General features: G+C 53.2%; 1 protein-coding gene across 1 annotated transcript in view; it reads right to left on the reverse strand.

Annotated features, from left to right (window-relative positions):
- The window catches only part of LOC120928169 (zinc finger protein 850-like), a gene marked incomplete at its 3' end in the record, with an annotated part of 156,369 nt that extends 155,518 nt beyond the window's left edge, over window positions 1–851 (reverse strand). Inside the window, exon 1 of the mRNA XM_040339280.1 lies at window positions 632–851. Within this exon, the coding sequence (XP_040195214.1) occupies window positions 632–851 (220 nt within the window). The remainder of the gene's footprint in view (window positions 1–631) is intronic.
- Window positions 852–6,000: the final 5,149 nt, after the last annotated feature.

Raw genomic sequence — 6,000 nt, forward strand, 5'->3', positions numbered from 1 at the left:
TTGAACCCAGAGAAGTTTCCAAATTCTCCTATTATCCCCATTGCTGTTCGCAGCGACGCTGCCGTATCGCCTAAATATATAAGTATATCATCTGCATATAAGGAGATTTTTTCTTCCCTCTGGCCTCTGCAAAACCCAGCCACCTCCGATGTGGTTCTAAGCAATATTGCCAACGGCTTGACTGCCAGGGCGAACACGAGTGGGGACAACGGGAATCCCTGCCGGGTGCCTCTGTGTAGCTCAAATGGGAGGGAGAGGTTATTATTAACTCAGAGTCTAGCTCTAGGTTTTGAGTAAAGCACCTTTACCCATGTTATGAACCTGTCTCCTAATACAAACCTATTTAATATTTCAAAGAGGTAGGGCCACTCCACACTATCGAACGCTTTAGTAGCATCCAGTGACAGAATAGCCCTACCCCCCGTGTTATCCACCGCCACCTGTAAGTTCATATATAGTCTTCTTATATTATCGGCAGTTGACCGGTTAGGTATAAAACCGGACTGATCCTGATGCACCAGCCTGTCTATAACCTGCGATAACCTTTTGGCCAGGATTTTAGCTAGAAGTTTGATATCCGTGTTTAGTAAGGAGATTGGGCGGTATTAATCTCGGGACAGCTTATCTTTACCTGGTTTAGGGAGTAGTATAATTATAGCCTCCTGCATACTGTCTGGTAGAGTTCCCTTTTCCACTGCCTCAGATAATGCTTCCAGCAAGGGCTGCAATATAACCTCTCCGTATTGAGAGTATACCTCCGCTGGTAGTCCATCTGGACCTGGAGATTTATGTCGTGCAGCCCCTTCCAAAGCTTCCTTCAGTTCTGCCAATGTGATAGGGAGATTTAACATCTCCCTATTCTCCTCAGCCAGTTGGGGGATGGGGCAGCCCTGAAGAAAAGAGAGCCTCTCCGAGCCTACCGTCTTAGTTCTGGAGGAGTATAGCTCCCTATAGAACTCATAGAAATCATCTAAGATATCAGATATCCCCGGACTCCACTCTTATAGCCAAAATGTTCGAGGAAACCCTTTGCTCCCTAGCTACCAGTGCTAGAATGTGTCCCGTATTTTCCCCTTCCTCAAAATGACTCTGTTGGTAAAAATATCTCCTCTTCTCAGCTGCCGTCAACAGTAACGAGTTGTACAAAGATTGCGCCTCTACCCAGGAATCCTGATTACTCTGAGAGGGATCTACTACCAGCGCTTGTTCTCTGATTTTCATTTCATCCCGGACTTTATCCTCCCATTCCCTGGAGCGGGTCTTGATGCCCGATATTTCCCTAATCAGGCACCCCCTCAAAAATGCTTTTAATGCATCTCATACCACCCCTGCACTGGTCGTACCCCTGTTAAGTTGCCAATACTCCTGTAGCAGGCCTACCGTCCCATCTGGGGATGGGAGCAAGGTCAGCCAAAACGGGTTCACTTTCCACAGTGGGCGACCTGTTGCAACCGTGGCATCCAGTTTAACCCAGAATGGGGAATGATCCGACAATAGTCTTGGCTCATAGGCCGAATCCCTTACCCTTTTGTTACGGAACCATGAACCAGACGTACAACAAGAGATAAGTGAAAATAAGAAGGCTTTATTGAAAATCAAGCTGTAAAGCAAAAGTCCAACGGATGGTGAAACCAGAGGTCAGGAACCAGAAGAGTAGTCAGACGAAGCCAGGATCAGGAACCAGCAGGGAAGTCAGACGAAGCCAGGATCAGGAACCAGCAGAGAAGTCAGACGAAGCCAGGATCGGAACCAGAAGCAGCAGCAGTCTTAGAAGCATGTGCACACAGGAGGACCAAGCAAGGAACTGAAGTCACAGACCTCCTATATATGTGAGCCAGGTATCCAGCTCCTCCCAGTGGGAAGGAGGAGCCGCAGGGTGGGAGGCTACAAGAGACCTAGAAACCAAGATGGCCGCCAGCACATGTCAAACGAAGGAGACAGGAGAGAGGTAAGACCATGACAGTACCTCCCCCTCAAGGGCCCCTCCTCCGCGGTGCAAAAAACGGTTTCTGAGGGAAGCGTGCGTGGAAGGCTCGGAGCAAGGCAGGAGCATGGACATCTGCGGAGGGAACCCAGGAACGCTCCTCAGGACCATAACCACGCCAGTGGACCAAAAACTGCACCCGACCGCGAACCAGGCGTGAGTCCAGGATATTGCTCACCTCATACTCCTCATGATTGCCCACTTGGACCGGACGAGGCCGAGGAACCGAGGAAGTGAAGCGATTGCACACCAGTGGCTTCAACAGGGAGACATGAAACACGTTGGAGATCCGCATGCCAGGTGGAAGCGCAAGGGCATAGGCTACCGGGTTTACCCTGCGAAGCACTCGGAAGGGACCAACAAAGCGAGGAGCCAGCTTGGGAGTGGGCACTCGAAGGTTGAGGTTGCGGGTGGACAACCATACACGGTCTCCGACCTGGTAGGAAGGAGCAGGTGCTCGTCTGCGATCAGCCTGGAGTTTCTGGCGCTGCGCAGAGACCTCAAGGGACCTCTGGATCTGTACCCAAGAAGCACGTAGAGCAGAAAGGTGATCCTCCACAGCCGGAATATCCTGGGGAGAGAATGCCTCCGGTAACACGGCAGGTTGGAACCCATAATTGGCCATGAAGGGAGACGTCCCAGAGGAAGAGTTCACAGCCGTGTTCCTGGCAAACTCAGCCCAAGGCAGGAGGTCAACCCAATTGTCCTGGTGATCGGAGACATAGCAACGAAGGAATTGCTCCAAGGCCTGATTGGATCGTTCTGCGGCCCCATTGGACTGAGGGTGGTAGGCCGAGGAGAAGGAGAGATGAATCCCCAACTGGGAGCAAAAGGCGCGCCAGAACCTGGACACAAACTGACTCCCCCGATCCGACACTATCTCTTTGGGCAAACCGTGCAACCGGAAGACCTCCCGGGCAAAAATCGTGGCCAACTCTTGTGCAGAGGGTAACTTCTTGAGAGGAACACAGTGGCACATTTTGGAAAACCGATCCACAATCATGAGAATGACCGTATGGCCTCGGGATGCAGGGAGGTCCACAATGAAATCCATCCCCAGGTGTGACCATGGGCGCTCCCCGGTGGCTATGGGTTGCAGCAGGCCCAACGGAAGGTGCCGAGGGGACTTACTTTGGGCACAAACAGAGCATGCCGCTACATATGCGGCGATGTCGGAACGTAGGGAAGGCCACCAGAACAGACGTGAAACAGCCCAGGACAGCTGATTCTTACCAGGATGCCCCGCGGTCTTGGAGTTATGGTAGGTTCGCAACAACCGAGTGCGCAACTCCTCAGGCACAAAACATCTGCCGTTGGGTGTCCCAGAGGGAGCACCAGACTGAGCCGCCAAAATCTGCTCACCAAGGGGAGAGGTCAGGCTGGTGCGAATGGCGGCCAGGATCTGATTCGGAGGTATGACCGAAGTCGGTATAGATTCCTCCCTGGACAGCTCGGAGTACTGCCGTGATAAGGCATCCGCCCTGATGTTCTTGGAACCAGGTAGGTAGGAGACCACGTAATTAAAACGTGACAAGAACAGAGCCCATCTGGCCTGACGTGGTGTCAATCTCTTGGCCTCAGAAAGGTAGGTCAGATTCTTGTGGTCCGTCAGGATGAGAACCGGAACCACCGAGCCCTCGAGCAAGTGCCTCCACTCTTTGAGAGCCTGCACTATGGCCAATAACTCCCTGTCACCAATCTGATAGTTGCACTCCGCGGATGACAGTTTCCGGGAGTAAAACCCACAAGGAAGCAGCGGACCCTCTGGTGTCCTACGCTGAGACAGAAGGGCGCCTACTCCCGTCTCGGACGCGTCCACCTCGAGGACAAAGGGCAACCCAGGGTTGGGATGAGACAGAATCGGAGCTGACACAAAGGCGGATTTTAGGGCCTCAAAAGCCCGGATGGCCTCGAGCGGCCAGACCTGGGAATTACTGCCCTTCCTGGTCAGATCCGTGAGAGGCTTGGCCAGCATGGAGAAGTCCCTGATGAACTTCCGATAATAATTGGCGAAGCCCAAAAAACGCTGCAAGGAACGAAGACCACTGGGCTGAGGCCACTGTAAGACAGCCGAAACCTTCTCAGGATCCATGGAGAACCCCTCAGCGGAAATGATGTAACCTAGGAAGGTTACCTGGGATCGGTGAAATTCGCATTTCTCAAGCTTACCGAACAGCTTGTTCTCTCGTAACCGTTGCAACACTCGTTTGACATCCAGAATGTGAGCCTCCCTGGATTCAGAATATACCAAGATGTCATCCAAATAGACCACCACACACTGCTGCAACAGGTCACGGAAAACATCGTTGATGAATTCCTGAAAGACTGCGGGCGCATTGCACAACCCAAAGGGCATAACCAAGGATTCATAATGACCGGTCCTGGTGTTAAAGGCGGTCTTCCACTCATCGCCCGCCTTGATCCTTACCAGGTTATATGCCGCCCTCAGGTCGAGTTTGGTAAAGACCGTGGCCCCTTTAAGGCGATCGAACAGCTCGGAAATCAAGGGTATCGGGTAAGCGTTCTTGATCGTGATGCGATTGAGACCCCTGTAATCGATGCAAGGCCTCAACTCACCGCCCTTCTTTTTCACAAAGAAAAATCCAGCCCCTGCCGGGGACGAGGATTTGCGAATGTGACCACGGGACAGCGCCTCCATCACGTACTCCTCCATGGCCTCATTCTCCGCAACCGACAGTGGATAGACCTTGCCGCGAGGAGGAACGGCACCAGGTTGTAACTCAATGGCACAATCATATGGGCGGTGCGGAGGTAGGGCAACTGCGCGTACCTTATCGAATACATCCCGGTACTGCTCGTATTCAGGAGGCAACAGAGAGTCCGAGGAAGTACACAGCAACTTGACAGGCCCATGGATGCACTTAGCCCCACACTGTGGTGACCATGAGAGGATCTCGGCCGATCTCCAGTCAAAAGTCGGATTATGCTTCTGGAGCCAGGGGTACCACAAGACCACCGAGTAGTGTGGAGACGAAATAACTTGGAAGCAGACCGACTCTCTGTGAGCGGCACCAATGGCTACCCCCACTGGAAGGGTCTCATGAGTCACGTGTGACGGTTGGAGGGGTCTGCCGTCTATCGCCTCTAGAGCCAGCGGGGAACCTCGAGCCTGTAGAGGAATGGAATTGGCGGCAGCGAACTCACTATCAATGAAAAAACCACCAGCACCAGAGTCCACCAACGCCTGGGTCGTCACCGAGCCCCCGACCCAGGAGAGGACAACAGTGATCAGTGGTTTATCAACACGGGAAACCGGGGACGAGGAGACTCCACCCAAGATCTGCCCCCGACAGGATCTCAGGTGCGAGCGTTTCCCGGACGGTTCGGACATGCCAACCGAAAATGCCCATCGAGACCACAGTACATGCATCGGCCCTCGCGTCTCCGGAGTACCCTCTCCCCCTCGGACAAGCGAGCAAACCCCAGCTGCGAGGGTCCACCCCCAGACAAGTCAACCCCAGGAGGCGTGGGAGGAGAGGGAGGCACGGGTGGGACAGCAAACTTAGGCGCCAAACTGTTAGGAGGCCTCCGCAGGCACTCCTTAAAGGAAGGTCTCTCCCTGAGTCTGGTGTCAATCAAAATCAGGAAAGAAATAAGAGCCTCGAGCTCCACTGGTAGGTCCTTAGCTGCAACCTCATCCTTCAAAGCATCCGAGAGACCATGAGAGAAAGCAGCGACCAGGGCCTCATTATTCCAACCTACCTCTGCTGCCAGGGTACGAAACTCAATGGCGTATTCGGCTACGGATCGTGAACCCTGTCTGACGGACATAAGGAGCTTCGCAGCAGAGGCGGCGCGAGCCGGCACATCGAATACCTTCCGAAGAGAAGCAACAAAACCGGAAAACTCGGCAACCACCGGATTGTTGTTCTCCCATAAAGGACTGGCCCAGGACAAGGCCTTGTCAGAGAGCAGCGAGATCAAGAACCCCACCTTTGATCTCTCAGTGGGAAAGGCATGTGGCAGCAACTCGAAATAAATGCCCACTTGGTTAA

The sequence above is a fragment of the Rana temporaria genome, chromosome 2 (genome assembly GCF_905171775.1).
Source record: "Rana temporaria chromosome 2, aRanTem1.1, whole genome shotgun sequence".
NCBI classification, from domain to species: domain Eukaryota; kingdom Metazoa; phylum Chordata; class Amphibia; order Anura; family Ranidae; genus Rana; species Rana temporaria.